Source organism: Sus scrofa, chromosome 7 (assembly GCF_054392235.1).
Source record: "Sus scrofa isolate SSC_HxYL_T2T_F1_AM1 chromosome 7, Sscrofa_HxYL_maternal_Yorkshire_Landrace_v2.0, whole genome shotgun sequence".
Classification (NCBI taxonomy): Eukaryota; Metazoa; Chordata; class Mammalia; order Artiodactyla; family Suidae; genus Sus; species Sus scrofa.
In genome coordinates this window covers 121499658-121519401 of record NC_139389.1, presented here as the reverse complement: position 1 = coordinate 121519401, position 19744 = coordinate 121499658, and the positions used below count along the sequence as shown (strand labels likewise).

General features: G+C 41.1%; 1 protein-coding gene across 3 annotated transcripts in view; it reads left to right on the top strand.

The window, feature by feature from the left end:
* The window catches only part of PTPN21 (protein tyrosine phosphatase non-receptor type 21), an 82190-nt gene that overhangs the window by 24303 nt on the left and 38143 nt on the right, over positions 1-19744 (top strand). For all 3 annotated transcript variants that reach the window (XR_014811262.1, XM_003356769.5, XM_084969976.1), the window contains exons 3-5: positions 10298-10467; positions 16784-16881; positions 18812-18879. Coding sequence is in view for 2 of the 3 variants with exons in the window: in XM_003356769.5 (XP_003356817.3) it covers positions 10298-10467; positions 16784-16881; positions 18812-18879 (336 nt within the window). In the remaining variant the exon portion in view is untranslated. The remainder of the gene's footprint in view (positions 1-10297; positions 10468-16783; positions 16882-18811; positions 18880-19744) is intronic.

Here is a 19744-nt window from a genome sequence, read left to right as displayed (position 1 = left end):
ATGGAACCACAGTAAGCTTAAGTACTATAAAGCTATAGTACTTAAAATAAGTACTATAAAATATAGTACTATAAAATAAGGGATTTTTCTAACCATATTTGGAAAATGAAGCACTCTTCATAACTAACGTCACCTAATAATCAAGGAGTACTCTTTTGTCAAAACTCTCTATATTTTTTTGTCTCTTTTGTCATTTAAGGGCCTCACCTGCGGCATATGGAGGTGCCCAGACTAGGGGTCCAATCGGAGCTGTAGCTGCCGGCCTATGCCACAGCCACAGCAACGTGAGATCCGAGCTGCATCTGCAACCTACACCACAGCTCATGGCAACGCCGGATCCTTAACCCACTGCGCAAGGCCAGGGATCAAACCCGAATCTTCATGGATGCTCATCAGGTTTGCTAATCTCTGAGCCACATGACAGGAACTCCCTGTCCAAACTATTTTTAATGCCAATCTTTAGAAAGCTTTTTCAACTAGTCTCTACCCGTCTTAAACGAAAGGACGCTGACTAATTATTAGCAACAGTGGTTGCTATTAAATACATACTAATTAATGTTTAGAGTTATTTGTTTGAAAAATAACTCCAGACTACTGTGCCTTGTAATTCTTTATAACTTCTTTTGAAAGGATTTTTATTTAGTATGTATTACCCATCACTTCCTGCTACTGCCAACATGTCTTTTCCCTTTAATGTGTCATCTTTTATTCTGCTTTAAATTGGATAACCAAATCACTAAACTCATTTCAAATATGTATAAAATAAGAAAAAAAAGTCCAACGGAAGGAGGGGAGTTCCTGTTGTGGTGCAGTGGAAACTAATCTGACTAGTATCCATAAGGATGCAGGTTTGATCCCTGGCCTCAATTAGTGGGTCTGGGATCCAGAGTTGCTGTGAGCTGTGGTGTAGGTCGTAGACGTGGCTCAGATCCCACATTGCTGTGGCTGTAGTGTAGGCCGGCAAAAAAAAAAAAAAAAAGAGAGAGAGAAATAAGTAAGCCTTGTGTCAAGGCATTTATTTTGATTTTGACAGTTTTTCCATTAATCAAACACATTTTTGCCTACACAGTGTTTTATTTTGTTTTTTTTTTTGGCCACATCTGTGGCATGTGGAAGTTTCTGGGCCAGGAATCAAACTGGCACCAGAGCAGCGACCCAAGCTGCTGCAGTGACAATGCCCCTTGACCGGTTGCACCACAAGAGAACTCCCAGTGTTTCTGATGTATGTTGCAGATGGTTGAGTTTGCCAGGTACTTGTCAAACTGTACAAGTATACATATTAGAAAATAGATATTAGATAAATTATATATATATATAGATGGTAGAAAATATGCAATCTAATTAACACATAGCTAGGTTTCATCTATTTTTGTTTCATTTTTTTCCCTTAAGACTTTTTCAGATAAACTGAACTTAATATATTTAAACATTTAAAAATCAAGTTTTAGGAGTTCCCGTCGTGGCGCAGTGGTTAACGAATCCGACTAGGAACCATGAGGTTGCGGGTTCGGTCCCTGAGCGGCCCAAGAAATAGCAACAACAACAACAACAAAAAAGACAAAAAGACAAAAAAAAAATAAATAAATAAAAATAAAAATCAAGTTTTAGGAGTTCCCGTGTCGTGGCGCAGTGGTTAACAAATCCGACTAGGAACCATTAGGTTGTGGGTTCGGTCCCTGCCCTTGCTCAGTGGGTTAACGATCCGGCGTTGTCTTGAGCGGTGGTGTAGGGTGCAGATGTGGCTCGGATCCCGCATTGCTGTGGCTCTGGCGTAGGCCGGTGGCTACAGCTCCGATTGGACCCCTAGCCTGGGAACCTCCATATGCCGTGGGAGCAGCCCAAAGAAAAAGCAAAAAGACAAAAAAAAAAAAAAAAAAAAAAAAAAAAAAATCAAGTTTTAAAATTCTGTGCTTGATTTTAATTATGAGTACTGATCTTTAAAAATATCTTTTTTTGAGATAGAAGTCACATAACAGGAAGAACTATTTTTTTTTTCTTTTTTTTTAAACAAGTGACAATACCTATGGCACATGGAAGTTCCCAAGCCAGGGGTCAAGTCACAGCCACTAGTAGAAGTAATACCATGTAATGACAAGGGAAGCTCGAAAATTAATGATTTTAAAGTTAACAATTCAATGGCATTTAGTACATTCACAGTACTATCCCTACCTAGTTTCATTTTTTTTTTGTTTTTTTTTTTTTTTTTTTGCCTTTTAGGGCTGCACCCGTGGCATATGGAGGTTCCCAGGCTAGGGGTCCAATTGGAGCTGTAGCTGCCAGCCTATGCCAGAGCCACAGCAACTTGGGATCCGAGCTGCATCTGCAATCTATATCACAGCTTATGGCAATGCCGGATTCTCAACCCACTGAGCAAGGCCAGGGATGGAACCTGAAACCTCATGGTTCCTGGTTGGATTAGTTAACCACTGAGCCCCGACGGGAACTCCCCTATTTATTTTTATTTTTTAGCTGTGCTTGTGGCATGTCAAAGTTCCCATACCAGGGATCAAACCTGAACCACAGTTGCAACCTGTGCTACAGTGAGAGCAATGCCAGATCCTTAACCTGCTGTGCCACAAAGGAACTTTCATTGAGTACCTGCTTTTAGTTCTTTGAGGAAAATATGTAGGAGTGGAATTGCTGTCATATGGTAATTATATGTTAAAGATTTAGCACACTGTTTTCCATAGCAGCTGAACCATTTTACATTCCTACCAGCAGTGTACAAGGGCTCCAATTTTTCTGATTCCTCAGCAACACTTATTTTTTATTTTAAATTATGACCATCCTGATGGGTATCATTGTAGTTCTGAATTGCATATATCTAGTGGTGTTTGAGCATCTTTTCATGTGTTTCTTGGCCATTTGTATATGGTTTTTGGAGAAATATCTATTCAAATCCTTTGCCTATTTTTATTTATTTAATTTTTTGCCTTTTTTTTTTTTTTTTTTTTTTTTTTTTTAGGGCCATACCCATGGCATATAGAAGTTCCCAGGCTAGGGGTTGAATCAGATCTGTAGCTGCTGGCCTACACCACAGCCACAGAAACGCTGGATCTGAACCTCTTCTTTGACCTACACCACAGCTCACGGCAACGCTGTGGTGAGCAAGGCCAGGTATTGAACCTGTGTCCTCATGGGTACCAGTTGGGTATCTATACTGCTGAGCCACAATGGGAACTCCTCCTTTGCCTTTTTTTTTTTAAATTGGGTTGTGCCAGTTTTTTTTTTTTTTTTTTTTTTTGTCTTTTTGCTATTTCTTGGGCCGCTCCTGCGGCATATGGAGATTCCTAGTCTAGGAGTCCATTAGGAGCCGTAGTCACCAGCCTATGCCAGAGCCACAGCAACGCAGGATCCAAGCCGTGTCTGCAACCTACACCACAGGTCAGGGCAACGCCGGATCGTTAATCCACTGAGCAAGGGCAGGGACCGAACCCGCAACCTCATGGTTCCTAGTCGGATTCGTTAACCACTGTGCCACGACAGGAACTCCACGAGTTCTTTAATATTATTTCTTATTACTCTCCATTACTAGACCCTTTCGAATATGTAATTCACAAATATGATTGCAAATATTTTCTCCCATTCTATAGGTTGTCTTTTTGCTTTCTTTCCTTTCTTTTTTTTTGGGGGGGGGGGTTGGTTTTTAGATCCACACCCATGGCACATGGAAGGGGTTGAATTGGAGCTACAGCTGCCAGCCACAGCCACAGCCATTCCAGATCTGAGCCTCGTCTGCAAATTATACCGTAGCTCATGGGAAATGCCAATTCTTTTTTTTTTATATATTTTTTTTAAATATTTTTTTTATTTTGGACTATATTCTTCCAAGGTTTTTTTTTTTTTTTTTTGTTTTTGTTTTTGTTTTTGTTTTTTTTTTTTGTCTTTTTGCTATTTCTTTGGGCTGCTCCCGCGGCATATGGAGGTTCCCAGGCTAGGGGTCGAATCGGAGCTGCTGACACCGACCTACGCCAGAGCCACAGCAACACGGGATCCGAGCCGCATCTGCAACCTACACCACAGCTCACAGCAACGTCAGATCGTTAACCCACTGAGCAAGGGGAGGGACCGAACCCGCAACCTCATGGTTCCCAGTCGGATTCGTTAACCACTGCACCACGACGGGAACTCCTGGAAATGCCAATTCTTAACCCACTGAGTGAGGCCAGGGATTGAACCGACATCTGCATGGGTATTAGTTGGATTTGTTTCTGCTGTACCACAACAGGAACTCCTTTTTGCTTTCTTGATTGGTCTTTTGTTGCAGTTTTAAATTTTGATGAAGTCATATTTATCTGTTTTTTCCTTTGTGGCTCATAGTTTTGATATTATATCTAAGAGTGTATTTCCAGAAGTTCCCACTGTGGCATAGTGGGTTAAGAATCTGATTGCAGTGGCTTGAGTTGCTGCAGAGGTGCAGGTTTGATCCCCAGCCTGGTGCAGGGGCATAAAGGATCCACCGTTGCCACAGCTGCTGTGCAGGTCACAGCTGGGGCTTAGAGTAAATGCCTGGCCTGGGAATTTCCATATGCCATAGGTGCAGCCATAAAATTAAAAAAAAAAAAATCTATGCCCAAATTCAAGGTCACAAAGATTTACTCCTGCATTTTCTTCTAAAGAGTTTTGTGGCTTATTTGTTAATACTTAGGTTATTGATCCAGTTTGAGTTAATTTTTGTATATAGTATTATTAGGTCAGTATCTAATTTCATTCTGGTGATTGTGGTCTTCAGTTGTCTCAGAACTATTTGTTGAGGAGACTGTTTTTTCTCCACTGAATTGTCTTGGTGCTCTTGAAAATAAATTGATCAGAGATGCATGGGTTTATTTCTGGACTAAATTTTATATCATATTATTGGTCTAAATGTTTCTCCTTTTACCAGTATGTCTCTCTCTCTATATATAGAGGATATCAGGATATCCGGATAATGATATCAGGATAATGCTGCCTTATAGAATGAGAAAGGAAATATATACATATGTGTGTGTGTGTGTGTGTGTATGTATATATATGTATATATGTGTGTATATATGTGTGTATATATGTGTGTGTGTATATATATATATATATATATATATATATATATATATATATATTTTGGCTTTTTAGGGCTACACCCACGGCACATGTGACCTTTACCATGTCACATCCGGCAATGCCGGATCCTCAACCCACTGAGCGAGGTCAGGGATCGAACCTGTAACCTCATGGTTCTTAGTCAGATTCGTTAACCACTGAGCCACAACGGGAACTCCCTATTTTTTAAAATTAAAAAAGTTTTTTTTTTTGTCTTTTTGCCTTTTCTAGGGCTGCTTCCCACAGCATATGGAGATTTCCCAGGCTAGGGTCTAATTGGAGCTATAGCTTCCAGCCTACTCCAGAGCCACAGCAATGTTTGTTTTTTGTTTTTTTTTTGTATGTGTGGAAATTCTAAGCATTGAATCTAAGAATTAGATTATTATAATTATCTATATGTATGTAAACATTTTTAGCAGCAATTTTAGAAATATAATATCTCCTTGGAAGTATTTTACAAGATATAAACTTTGTTTTGGCTAGCCTTAACTGCTCCTTAGGATAGGGCTTGAATACAAGGGCAAATGCCAGATACTTTACTACAATATAAAATGAGTTAATGTTTAAATGTCTAAAATTTTAAACTCTCCTACATCTAAAATAGTTAATCAGCAAATGACTTGTTAAATCTGTATTCAGCTGTTTGCACAGTTAAAGTTCTTGCTACTCCTTTGAGGCGTATGATTTGTAAAAACTAATTATGATACAGTTTCACAAATGTATTTGTTTTTGATTTTCTATCCATATGTGGCTTAATAAGTGCATCTCTAAAATAAATAAACAGTATATTTTAAGAGTTTGTTTCTTGGAGTTCCCGTTGTGGCACAGTGGAAAAGAATCTGACTAGGAACCATGAGGCTGTGGGTTTGATCCCTGGCCTCGCTTAGTGGGTTGAGGATCTGGCCTTGCTGTGAGCTGTGGTGTAGATTGAAGATGAGGTTCTGATCTGACATTGCTGTGGCTCTGGCCCAGGCCAGCAGCAGCAGCGCCAATTAGACCCCTAACCTGGGAACCTCCATATGCTGCCAGTGTGGTCCTAGAAAAGACAAAAAAAAGAGAGTATTTTTAAGACCTTTTGATTTTGGTTAAAAGTGGTATATCATTATAACCAAAACAGCTTTATTTTTTTAAAATTAATTTATATATTTTTTTGCTATTTCTTGGGCCGCTCCCGAGGCATATGGAGGTTCCCAGGCTAGGGGTCGAATCAGACCTGTAGCCTCCGGCCTACGCCGTAGTCACAGCAATGCCTGATCCGAGCCGCGTCTGCAACCTACACCACAGCTCATGGCAACGCCGGATCCTTAACCCACTGAGCAAGGGCAGGGACCGAACCCGCAACCTCATGGTTCCTAGTCGGATTCGTTAACCACTGAGCCACGACAGGAACTCCCAAAACAGCTTTAGATTCCTAAAGAATGCCCAATCTTGGGGAGGGGGGAAGCACAATATTCTATATTTATGGCAAAAAGTAAATATTTGTAGAATTTAATGCATAGCAGTGGTACGTGTTATAGATCAAACATAGTACACACAGTCCACTGCTCAGGTAGAACATAACACATAAATACAGTTAACAGAAATGTGCTGTAAATCAATCCAAATAAATGTAATTAGAAAAGTTTTTTTTTTTCAGTCTTTGTTTTTGTTTTTGTTTTTTTTTTAGTATTTAGGAGAGTGGGTGAAACTAAATAATCTTTAAAAAAATAATGGTTTCCGGAGTTCCTGTTGTGGCTCAGTGGTTAACGAATCCGACTAGGAACCATGAGGTTGCGGGTTCGATCCCTGGCCTTGCTCAGTGGGTTAACAATCCGGCGTTGCTGTGAGCTGTGGTGTAGGTTGCAGACGCAGTTTGGATCTGGCATTGCTGTGGCTCTGACATAGGCCGGTGGCTACAGCTCCGATTAGACCCCTAGCCTGGGAACCTCCATATGCCGTGGGAGCAGCCCAAAGAAATATCAAAAAGACAAAAAAAAAACAAAAACAAAAACAAAAAAACCAGCTTTTCCAGTGGCCAAATGCATTCATATATGCTTTGCATTTGGATCTCATGCGGGAGCTGTGAAGGAAGTACTACCTTATTTTACACTTGAGAAAACTGAATAGGACTGATTGACTTTTCCACTTCCTAGCTAGCAAGCATTGGAAATTAATCGCAGGACTTTGGACTTTAATCAGTGTCTTCTTTCTGTTACCAGATTTTTCTTTTCTATAAGTTGCCATTCAAAAGAAAGAAGAAATAGGAATAGTACCTGTTTTCTAAAAAGGTGCTACTATTCTTTCCTTACAGATGACATGTAATTTATAGACATGATCAGAGTTACAGAAAATAATTAGCAATAGGACTGATACTTTCTGCTGTGTTCAGGTGTGTTTGGATTTTCAAAAATTTGATTTCCATGTGGCTTTTCAAGGATAGATTGCTCCTAGGAGTTATTTTCTGCATAACATTGGAGGGGGGCCGTGTGGTTTAGTGTAGTGGTTTTCAGACTTTAACAGAAGAATTACTTGAGAATTTAATAGCTCTGTAGGGCTCACTGCTGTCCCGGTAATTCTGCTAGAGGTGGTCCAAAGACAGCACTTGGAGAAACACCGGTTTTAGAGTTTTTAACACACACAACGAATATCTATCTGATAAGGTATTGCTGGTGATTTAATATATGATATTGATTTAATCTTGGAAGAGAATCTGGTACATAGTACATGTTTAGAATATTCCATTTGTATGTGATGACTTGGGTGACAACGTAGAAGTGAAGGAATATTCATTCTTTCGTTCAAAATTCACTGAATTCCTGCACTATTCTAGTTGTTTGGATATAAAGGGAACGTGGATACATTGTTCGCTCTTGTTGAGTTTATTTGATTAGTAGACTCGTTTTATTTTATTTTATTTTTTTTAGTAGACTCGTTTTAAAGGTATGGTTCTTCCCTTGTAAAAAATTCTAAGATGGGAGTTCCCGATGTGGCTCAGCGGTTAGCAATCCTGACTAGCATCCATGGGGACATGGGTTCAATCCCTGGCCTCGCTCAGTGGGTTAAGGATCCAGTGTTGCTGTGGTTGTGCTATAGGCTGGCAGCTGTAGCTCCGATTTGACCCCTAGCCTGGAAACCTCTATATGTTGCAGGTGTGACCCTAAAAAAATAAAAAAAAGATAAAAAGACCTTAAATAAATAAGTAGAATAAAATAAAATAAAGAAAAAATTGTAAGATGAAATTAATATTGAGGACATGTTTATATAATTACTCTTTCTCTCTGTAAATTAAAAACTCATTTTTTGGAGTTCCCTGGTGGCCTAGTAGTTAAGGATCCAGTGTTGTCGCTGCTGTGGCTCATATCACTGCTGTAGCTCTGGTTCAATCCTTGGAGAATTTCTGCATTCTGTGGGCGAGGCCAAAGAAAACAAAATGAAACAAAACCCAAAGCCAAAAAACCCAAACCAACAAACAAAAAAACTCACTTTTTGACTGAGGATTATAGGTTAAAGACTTAGTATCATTGTTCCTCATTTTATTGTTGCTCCTAAGCTGTATTATTCAATACAGTGGCCCTTAGATGTTTACAGCTATTCAAGTCAAGTAAAATTGTAAATTTAGTAACATTATAAATTTAGTTCCTCAGCTGCACTGGCCGCATTTCAAGTGCCCAGCAGCCACATGTGGCTAGTGGCTGCTGTTCTGGAGCGTGCAGATACAGAACAGTCACCTTGTAGGAAGTTCTTTTCCACAGTATTCCTGTAGAGCCTCAAACAAAGCAGTGATTTTTCTAGTTGCCTTGATCTGTAAATTAATCTTGAGGTAAATATTAGCCGTGGCCTGGGGCTTTCATTTCAACCCCTAAGTGCATGAGCACCCTTTCAGGTTGACCATGTCAAAGGTTAGGACTGATTTACCTGAACAGTTTCATTACACAGCAGCTGGAATCTGAATGCTAATATTTGGGCGTTTTTCTTAAACTTCTTAGTAAGACACAAGTTATTTTACTGCTTTAGGTATAGCTTTTCTTGTGTGTGTTTGGGGGTGGGGTGGGTGGGTGGATGTATTTACCTGCATTAGCATTATAGTTGCTTTATTAATTTATTAAAAAAATTTTTTTTTGGTCTTTTTTTTTAGGGTCACACCCACGGCACATGAAAGTTCCCAGGCTACGGGTTGAATCAGAGCTGTAGCCATCAGCCTACACCACAGCCACAGTAACATGGGATCCGAGCCACATCTGTGACCTTATGTGCCTTCAGTTTCACAGCAACGCCGGATCCTTAACCCACTGAGCGAGGCCAGGGATTGAACCTGTGTCCTCATGGATACTTACTAGTCAGATTCGTTTCTGCTGAGCCACGACAGGAACTCCCATTATTACAGTTGCTTTAAATTTGCACCTAATGCACTTTGGAGGATGAAGAGAGTTGCGGTTGTATCTTTATTATTAGAATTTACAGTATTTACATGAAATAATTTTTATAGAAATCATTTATAGAAACCACACTTGAGCGTTGTGAAAAGTTGGATTAACACTGTCTAGTCAGGGGAGTTCCCATGGTGGCTCAGTGGATAACCAACCTGATTAGTATCCATGAGGATGCAGGTTCAGTCCCTGGTCTTGCTTAGCAGCTTAAGGATCCGGCGTTGCTGTGAGCTGTGGTGTAGGTCGCAGACACGGCTCGGATCTGGCATTGCTGTGACTGTGGCGTAGGCCAGCAGCTGCAACTCCAGTTTGACCCTGGTCTGGTAACTTCCATATGCTGCATGCGCAGCCCTAAAAAAGTAAAAAATAACAACAGCAAAAAAACACCTACTATCTTGTCAGATTTCAACTAGGTAGAAGCCCAGTTATGCTTTTTATAAACTATTAATTATGATAAATTTAGTATTTTGATAATTTAAAACCTTATTTTTTTTCAGTATTTTTGTTGTGGTTGAACTTACGTGAAATGGTGTAGCACCTGCTTCATTCTGATGTCTGGACATTTTCTGTGCAGAGTTCAAGAAATAGTCTTCAAGCATAACTGACTTTTCACCTCTGTTTCCTGGATGAGTATCTACATAGAGATAGGTCTTGCCTCTCTTTTTCCCCTGTCAGGTTTTGCTGTGGTCCTTTTCTGAGAAGAGAAGCGATAGAAGCCTGTGGTCCCTTGGTCCCAGGTCCTGGATTAGAGCAATTAATGTACAGAAATCCTTTTGTACGTTTCTGTCTCCTTCAGTGACTCCCCCTCTTTCCAGATCACTTACTTCAGCCTCTGGTACTACAACAAGCAAAACCAGCGCCGGTGGGTGGATTTGGAAAAACCTCTCAAGAAGCAGCTGGATAAATATGCATTGGAACCTACTGTCTATTTTGGAGTCGTGTTTTATGTGCCTTCAGTTTCACAGCTGCAGCAGGAGATTACCAGGTAAGGAATATCGTGCTGCCTGTTTTTAGGACATGTAGTGAGATTAAAAAAGTGAAACTAAGGTTGAAGTCAGGAGTTCAAATTAAACCTTGCCCTCTGGCCCCGCATTTTTAGCTGCAGTGTCACGGGGAGGTTCTGGTATGGGATGTGTCAGAGTGCTTTATTGCATGTTGCTTGGATTATGGGTTCGAAAGGCCCAAAGGAATGATTAAGGGGAAATAGGATGTTTTTACCCTGGTGGCGAACTCTTCTTGTAGTGCTATCACTTTTTAATGTTTTTTGTTGATTTGTTTCTTGTCTTTGTAACAGTGACATGAGAAAGGAGATTTTAAAAAAATTAGTCACAAAGTCTGTATCTATTCAAGGAAGCGTGTAGAAGGGTCCTTCTAGTTGTGACACCAGCAGCTGAATTCTATACGCAGATGGGGGGAGAAGGACAGGTGGAGAGTTTGAGATCAGAAAACTTTGGGCAATAAGTGCACTTAAAAGGGACAAAGGCAGAAAGGGTAGAAGGTACCAAGGAGTGGGCTAGAGGATCTAAATTTTTTTTTTTTCATAAAGATAAAGCAAAAAACCAAGGAATAAAACTTGGATTCTTGAGCCTGCCTTTTATATTCTTCAAAATCCACCACCAACCTTATATTTTTAGACTTTTTTTTTTTTAAAATTATATTTTAGGGCCATACTCCCTGTCTATGGAAGTTCCCTGGCTAGGGATTGAATCAGAGCCACAGCTGCTGGCGTACACCACAGCCACAGCAATCCCAGATCTGAGCCGCATCTGTGACCTACACCACAGCTCACGGCAACACCAGATCCTTAACCCACTGAGTGAGGCTGGAGGGTGAACCTGCTTCCTCATGGTTACTAGTCAGGTTTGTTATTGCTGAACCACAATGGGAACTCCTCTTTTTTTTTTTTTTTCCTTAAAGATAAAAAAAAAGGCCAAGGAATAAAATTTTGGATTCTTGCCTTTCATATTTTCCAAAATCCACTACTACCCTTATCTTTATTTAGACCCGTTTAACATCAGTTTTGAGCCGAGCTGGACTACTTCCAGTGTCCTGAACATGCTATCTGCCTTCTCACTTTGGTGTCCTGTACCTTGCTTTCATATCTATGTGCTGGAATCCTGTTCATCTGAATTTTAGTTCAAAAGGCACCTCCTCTATAAAGCTTCTGTGACCCCTGCAGGCTGGAATGAGCTTTGCTCTCTCCAGGCTGTTCTAGAATTTGCTTGTACTTACGTTAAGATGGCAGTTGGCACAGCCTTTCACTATAGTTATTTGTGTACCTATCTTTTTCTTAGATTTTTAAACCCATGTTTTCTTTAAACTTTGCCTTTCGAAAAGTGTTTAACACATGAGTTCCCATTGTGGCTCATTGGGTTACGAACCCAACTAGTATCCATGAGGATGTGTGTTCCATCTCTGGCCTCGCTCAGTGGGTTAAAAATCTGGTGTTACTGTGAGCTGTGGTGTAGGTTGCAGACACACCTCAGATCCTGCATTGCTGTGACTGTGGCGTAGGCCAGCAGCTGCAACTCCAGTTTGACCCCTAGTCTGGGAACTTTCAAATGCTGCAATTGTGGCCCTAAAAAGCAGAAAAAAAAAAACCTTAACATAATGCCCTGCAGATATTAAGAACTTGGTACTGAGTTCCCGTTGTCGCTCAACAGTTAACGAACCTGACTAGTATCTATGAGGATGTGGGTTCAATCCCTGGCCTTGCCGTAAGCTGTGGTGTAGGTCCCAGATGAGGCTTGGATCCCACGTTGCTGTGGTCGTGGTGTAGGCCGGCAGCTAAAGCTTCAATTTGAACCCTAGCCTGGGAATCTTCATATGCTATGGACGCAGCCCTAAAAAGAAAAAAAAAAAAAAAAAACTGAAAGAACCTGCTACTGCCCTGTGTTTGTGGAATGTTCTTTTTATGTATTGAGTTTACAGTTAATTATTGGAAGAAGATGGAAAACCAAAGAAGCTAGGATCAGTTGTAGGGATAAGCATGCACTGACTGTAACACAGATCTGAGATATAAATACTGGAGAGAGAAATAGGTAGGAGGAGAAAACAGCAACTGACCACCTTGACTCATTTATTTAAACCTTTTTTTTTTTTTTTTTGTCTTTTCTGGGGCTGCACCCACGGCATATGGAGGTTCCCGGCTAGGGGTCTCATTTGAGCTGTAGCCACAGGCCTGTGCCAGAGCCACAGCAATTCGGGATCTGAGCCGTGCCTGTGACCTATACCACAACTCATGAGCGAGGCCAGGGATTGAACCTGCAACCTCATGGTTCCTAGATGGATTTGTTAATCACTGAGCCATGAAGGGAACTCCCTTATTTGAGCCTTTATTAAAGATATAATACAGTGTGTAAGAGTTATATTGGTTACTGTGGGAGGTGAATGTACAAATGGAGATGCTTTACCCTTACTCTGGAGGAGTTCCTCACAGCCCGATGGAACTGACAGTTCACGTAAGTCAAACAGTTATAGTGTATTGTGGTAATAAATGCTTTAGTTAAGGCCCTGGACTCTTAGGGGCGGGATGTGGGGAACATGAACAGGGAAGGTAAAGGAGCTGACTTTTGGAGTTCCTGTTGTGGCTCAGTGGTGACGAACCCGACTAGTATCCATGAGGACACAGGTTCAATCCCTGGCCTTGCTCAGTGGGTTAAGGATCTGGTGTTGCCATAAGCTGTGGTGTAGGTCGCAGATGCGGCTTGGATCCCTCGTTGCTATGGCTGTGGCATAGGCTGGTAGCTGCAGCTCTGATTCAACCCCTAGCCTGGGAATGTCCATATGCCGTGGTACGGCCCTAATAGAATTTTAGGGACAATGCAATGAAAGATAATAATAAAAGGAAGCACTTCTGTTCCTTACTGTATGTTTGCCACTATGGCCAAGCACTTTACACTTGTTAATTCACTTAATTCTCACAATCAATCCTATAATATAGGTATTGTTGTTATTTCAGTTTCGTGGATGAAGAAAAGTAGAGTCATAAAGGGCAACTCTTTTGCCCAAGGGCACACTGCTCTTAGGCAGTGGAACTGGGATTTCAGTTCAGGCTGGCTCCTGAATCCTTGCTCTCAACCATTGTAGTCTGTGGACAAAAGTATAGAAATACTAAAAAAAAAAAAAAAAATATGATAAAAATACTAGAAAAATCCATAACTGATTTGTGACCGTTAAGAACATGAGCTTTGGAGTCATTTGGGCCTGGCTGAATGCAGATGCCAACGCTGTGGGTTTGAGCATGTGACATAATTTGAGCTCCAGCCCCTCATCATTAAAAGGGGGCTCTTACGTTGGAGACAATGGCCAAGAGGGTAATGGAGGAATGTTCATTCAGGTTATGCCTGGATTTTAGCTCTGAGCTTCATGGCAGTCAGGGGGAAAGAAGGAATATTTTGAATTCCAGCATTCATTTTCTTTCCTTTTTTTTTTTTTTTGTCTTTTGTCTTTTGTCTTTTTAGGGCTGCACCCACGGCATATGGAGGTTCCCAGGCTAGGGGTCTAAGCAGAGTTGCAGCTGCTGCCTACACCACAGCCACAGCCATGCCAGATCCGAGCCACCTCTGCGACCTACCCCACAGCTCATGGCCATGCCAGATCCTCAACCCACTGAGCGGGGCCAGGGATCGAACCCGCAACCTCATGGTTCCTAGTCAGATTTGTTTCCGCTGCGCCACGGTGGGAACTCCAGCATTCATTTTCTGAGGAAGAGAAGCATACCAGTTTGCACACCTGACAGATTTTCCTGGTGTATCATTTAGAAGGACATTATCAGGGGGGATTTTATGTAAAAGACATTGAACAAGCAATGAGTAAATGTGGAAGAAACGACTCTCATCACAGCAAAAGTGTACTATGAGGCAAATAAAAAAATTCTGTTGAAGGCTAAGATAGTGTGGTTCAGGTGTGCCACTTTCCAGTGAGAAAAGTACAGAAAGAACCAAGAATATTTAGAGTGGACTATGTGGAGAGCATGTTCAGTAGATATATTTCTTTATGCACAACCTTCAAGTAGGTGATTGAAAGAAACTGCCTGGTAGAAAGTTTCAAGGTTTCCTCTTTGACAGGATCCCAGAGCTCCCAGCCTTCTGTTGCGGGCTGAGGGGGATCTGTGGGTTCCGCAGGTGGAAGGGGATAAAGCTGGATCTCAATTCTTCTTGCAATGGATGGTGTTTTGGTCAGGTTCTTCGGTAACAAAGAATGGAAACCTCAAAGGTAGCTAGAGGAAATGAAGATGATGTAAAGACATCTTTGAAGCGATTAAAGGGGTGGGCTCTTGGCAGAATTCAGATGTGACCTGTAGCTGAACAGACATCAAACCTGGAAGAGATTCTGTCTTTTTTTTTTTTTTTTTCTTTTTTTTAGGGCCGCACCCGAGGCATATGGAGGTTCCCAGGCTAGGGGTCAAATCAGAGTTGTAGCCACCGGCCCACCCCACAGCCATAGCAATGCCAGATCTGAGCTGCATCTTCGACCTACACCACACATGGCCATGCCAGATTCTTAACCTTTTGAGCGAGGCCAGGGATCGAACCCATGTCCTCATGGATACTAGTTGGGTTTGTTAATTGCTGAGCCATAGGAACTCCTGGAAGAAATTCTGGATTCAAGATAGTTCTGTAGACCATACTGCGGAAAGTTGGTGGACCTTCTTTCAACAATGGATCCCAAGCATCTAGAACAATGCTTGATGTATAGCAGACCCTAGTAAATTACCTAAGTGAATAAATGAAAGGCAGAATAAATCTTCACCGTAGAGCTTTAAGATGGACAAGTGATACCGATGAAATACTGCTCACTGGCTGGAAGTACTTTTTGTTTTGGCCATGCCCACAGCATGTGGAAATTCTTTGGCCAGGGATTGAACCAGTGCCATAGCAGTGACCCAATCTGCTATAGTAACAACAGTGGGTCCTTAACCTGCTGTATCACGAGGGAATTCCCTGACTGGCTGAAAGTAGATGGCTGCTAATAGTAATAACAAATGTTCGTTAAATTATTTTGTAGTATTATAGTAAGAGCTTTACATATATTCCTTGATATGTTCAGCCTTGTGAAGGGGTGGTAGTATCCTCATATTACTAATGATAATTTGTTTATTGATTGATTGATTGACTCTTTAGGGCCACACCTGGTGCGTATAGAAGTTCCCAGGCTAGGGGATGAGTTGAAGCTGCAGCTGCTGGCCTACACCACAGCCGCAGCAACACGGGATCTAAGCCACGTCTGTGACCTACACTGCAGGCAACACTGGATCCTTTAACCCACTGAGCAGGCCAGGAATTGAACCTGCATCCTCATGAATACTAGTCAGGTTTGTTAACTGCTGTGCCACGACGGGAACTCCACTAGTGATAATTTAAACCCACAGATTATGCTTTGCCCAAGTTCAGGCAAAATGCTAAGTTGAAGATCTGAAATTTAACTTGGGTCTGCTTGACTACAGCTTGTGCTGGTAACTAGTGCCCTATATATTGAAAGCCTAAACAGAAATAAACTCACATTACAAGAATATTGAGAAAGCATCTTAGCAGCTATTCTTTTTGGTATTTCATCAAACAATATCTTAATATACGCCTGGTCTAAAATATCAGGGACCATTTTCTTCTGGCTTTACTTTCCAGGGTTAGTAAAGTCTTACATCAGCAAGTTACTAATTAGAGTTTTTAAAGATTGGCCATTGATTCTCTGTTTCTCCAACTAAAATGGCAAAACTTAGAGACTGTTTTATAGGACATAAGACAGATGACTAGCTGTCTTCTAAATGATTGTAGCTTGTAACTTTGAAATAACTACAGCGACTGTAAATTGATTATAGTATGTTTGGGTGTGTGTGTGTGTGTGTGTGTGTGTGTGTAGATAAGGTCAAAGACATTCCTGTCATTCTTTGAAACCATCTGATCTTTTTTTTTTTTTTTTTTGCCATTTTTGGGGCCGCTCCCTCGGCATGTGGAGGTTCCCAGGCTAGGGGTTGAATCGGAGCTGTAGCCACCGGCCTACGCCTGAGCCACAGCAACGCGGGATCCGAGTCACGTCTGCAACCTACACCACAGCTCACAGGCAACGCCGGATTGTTAACCCACTGAGCAGGGCCAGGGATCGAACCCGCAACCTCATGGTTCCTAGTCGGATTCGTTAACCACTGTGCCACGACGGGAACTCCGAAACCATCTGATCTTAAGGTTTTGGTTAGTTTATGCTCCTCCACCAAATTATGTTAAAGCGCACTGTGTCTTAATTTGGAGGTAATACTGATACTGACTTTTAAAAATTGTCCTCTTTTTTTTTTTTTTTAATAGGTATCAGTATTATCTTCAGCTGAAGAAAGATATCTTGGAAGGAAACATTCCCTGTACATTAGAACAAGCAATTCAGCTAGCAGGTTTAGCTGTTCAAGGTAAATAATGGCAATTAATAATGTAATAGATCTATCAGATTAAAATGTATGTTAAAAATAGTAAGGGGTTTATAAAGTAACTGACTTTATAGAAAGTAACTACTATAGAGCAGTTTTCTATATTAGTAAAATATTATTCTGTTATCTAAAGGGCTTCCTTGTGGGGAGTAAATGAGTTTGGATTACCTCAATGAAATATGAGACTTCTGGAAGCTTTGGCATGTCATCAGATGTCAGCAGAGCAAACAGATCAAAAATAGAGAGAAAATACACACACACACACGCACACACAGCATTTAACATGCTATATATTCCTCTAGTTCAAGGACTTGATCTGCTGCTGGCTTATGTTTTCAAAAGAAAGATCAGCCAGTGAGTTGATGAGGTTACGTTCTCTTAATACTTTAAGCATACATTGTTTATTTGGTGTCTTAAACAGTTGTCCTCGATTGTAGAGCATTGTTAACCACAATAGTTTTGCATTTGGCAAGGATTTTTGAATTGTTTGTTATTTTTCACATATCTAATCTATGTGTATGTCATATACTTAGGAATGATTACTGATGGGGCATTATTTACAGTAATAACTGGCATTTAATCTTGGGAGTTGAATTTTAATCAGAATCATTACAAAATGCATTCAGATATTAGCAGGCATGGAGACATATTTCTAGACAAGCAAATGCCTGATACACATGGAGCCGCATTCAAAGGAGTGTGTACTTTGAATGCAAGGTACTTTGAATCTTCTTAAGTGCCATCTTTGGCTTTAAGAGTTAGTTTTTCATACGCTTTTTGCTGAATTTTTTTAACTGTTTAGTTTTTCTTTTTTTCTTTTTTTTTGTCTTTTTGCTTTTTCTAGGGCCACTTCCCGCGGCACATGGAGGTTCCCAGGCCAGGGGTCCAGTTGGAGCTGTAGCCACCGGCCTACGCCAGAGCCACAGCAACGCGGGATCTGAGCTGCGTCTGCAACCTATACCACAGCTCACAGCAATGCTGGATCCTTAACCCACTGAGCAAGGCCAGGAATCGAGCCCACAACCTCATGGTTCCTAGTCGGATTCGTTAACCACTGCGCCATGATGGGAACTCCAGTTAAGTTTTTCTAAGGAAATGCATCTTACTGTAACATACTCAGATGATATAATTCCATTCTCTAGAGGGAATCACTACTTTGAATGGTTTGGTTTCTTCCTGATGTTTTTCTGTGTGTAAGTAAGCATACATGATTACAGGGTAGGTTTTGTTTTTTAATGACAAAAATTGAGATCATTTATATAGTTTCTGTCTTTTTTTGCACATTATTAAAAGGCATTTTTCTAAGTCAACTCACATGAATCTACCTTATTAATGTTTTCTAAAATTTTTAAAAATTTGAAAAATATACACTTTATGGAGTTCCTGTTATGGCCCAGTGGAAACGAATCTGACTAGCATCCATGAAGATGCAGGTTCAATCCCTGGCCTCTCTCAGTGGGTTAAGGATCTGGTGTTGCCATGAGCTGTTGTGTAAGTCACAGATGTGACTCGGATCCTGCATTGCTATGATGTGGTGTAGGCCAGCAGCTACAGCTCCAATTCAACCTCTAGCCTGGGAACCTCTGTATGCTGTGGGTGAGGCCCTAAAAAGACAAAAATAAAAACAAAAAAATATATATACACTTTAGGAGTTCCTGCTGTGGCACCATGGGTTAAGCATCCAGCATTGTCACAGCTGTGGTGCAGGTTGCAGCTGTGGCTTAGATTCGATCCCTGACCCAGGAACTTCCATATGCTACAGGCGTGGCCAATATACACATACACACACCTTATAAACTGTAAGGCAAATTTGACTTCTAACCATCTCTGTACTGCATACTGAAATATAGTTGTGCATGTTGTGCTTCCAATTAAACATAATTGACCTGTGACTATTTGTCATTTTATATAGCTGATTTTGGTGACTTTGATCAGTATGAATCCCAGGACTTTCTTCAGAAATTTGCCTTGCTTCCTGTGGTAAGATTTCTTTTGCCATTGGGGCTTTCTGTAAACAGTATATTTCTATACGCCTAATAATCCCTGAAGTGAAGTCCATGTGGTAGACTTACTAGATAGGAATAGAGTTAAAAAAATCAGTTCGCTCTTGTAAACATCTGAAGTATAAATGCTTTCTCTGTTGTAGTCTTCTGGTCCTTGTAAACCCATAGAAACAGAGGGGTCTGTGGTCCCTGGGCTGCAGCCAGAGAAATTGATTTCGTGTTTGAATGTGAGCCTAAAGAGCTTCTGCGGAACCACACAGAGGTTTTGCTTTTAACTGAAGAAGGCTTGAAACCTCATAACGTTATGTTGAAACGAATTTGGCTTCTCATCAGCAGTTTAAGGAGTAGATGACAAAAAGACACTGCCTCCTACTTTTTTTTTTTTTTTTTTTTTTTTTGCTTTTTAGGGCTGCACTTGCAGCATATGGAAGTTTCCAGGCTAGAGGCTGAATCAGAGCTGCAGCTGCCGGTCTGTACCACAGCCATAGCAATGTGGGATCTGAGCGGCATCTATAATCTATACCATAGCTCACAGCAGTGCCGGATCCTTACCACTGAGCAGGACCAGGGATTGAACCTGCGAACTCATGGATACTAGTCGGGTTTGTTTCTGCTGAGCTACAATAGGAGCCTCCCCTCCTACTTTTTAAACCGCTACGGATGGAACGATGGAACGGACAGGAAAACTGTGTGTTGGAATAGCCACGGGAGGTGGTGTGTTCTCCTGAGCTGCAACATGGCCAGCCAGGGAATGCACAAGACGTTAGTATGTGCTGGGCTCAGAACTGGCTGATGGATTTTGCTAACCTGAAAAAACTTGTCTGAAACTTTCTCTGGGATGA